Source organism: Merops nubicus, unplaced genomic scaffold, assembly GCF_000691845.1.
Source record: "Merops nubicus isolate BGI_N331 unplaced genomic scaffold, ASM69184v1 scaffold40780, whole genome shotgun sequence".
Lineage (NCBI taxonomy): Eukaryota > Metazoa > Chordata > Aves > Coraciiformes > Meropidae > Merops > Merops nubicus.
Genome location: NW_008584279.1, coordinates 10,014 through 10,294, shown reverse-complemented (window position 1 = coordinate 10,294; position 281 = coordinate 10,014). Strand labels below are relative to the sequence as shown.

The 281-nt window shown below is 62.3% G+C and overlaps 1 protein-coding gene across 1 annotated transcript in view; it reads left to right on the top strand.

Moving 5' to 3' along the window:
* Positions 1–160: 160 nt before the first annotated feature.
* The window catches only part of IMPDH2 (IMP (inosine 5'-monophosphate) dehydrogenase 2), a gene marked incomplete at its 5' end in the record, with an annotated part of 10,042 nt that continues 9,921 nt past the window's right edge, over positions 161–281 (top strand). Inside the window, one exon of the mRNA XM_008943632.1 lies at positions 161–235. Within this exon, the coding sequence (XP_008941880.1) occupies positions 161–235 (75 nt within the window). The remainder of the gene's footprint in view (positions 236–281) is intronic.

The following is a 281-nucleotide window of genomic DNA, read 5'->3' as shown; positions in this document are numbered from 1 at the left end:
CTGTGGGCAGACACCCCACTCTGCTGGTGCCTACCAGGCTGCCCTGGCTCCCCCTGGGTGGCCGGTGTGGTGCAGCTCCCCGTGCCCAGCTGGTGGATCTGCTGCAGTGAAGGGCTGGGTGGGTTTTGCAGTGACTCGGCAACTGTCTTTGTGTTACCAGCTCACCGGGGGTATTGGGTTTATCCACCACAACTGCACCCCAGAGTTCCAGGCCAACGAAGTGCGGAAGGTGAAGGTGAGTGGCTGGAGCAGCAGCAGCAAACTGCAGTGCAGGGTGCCTC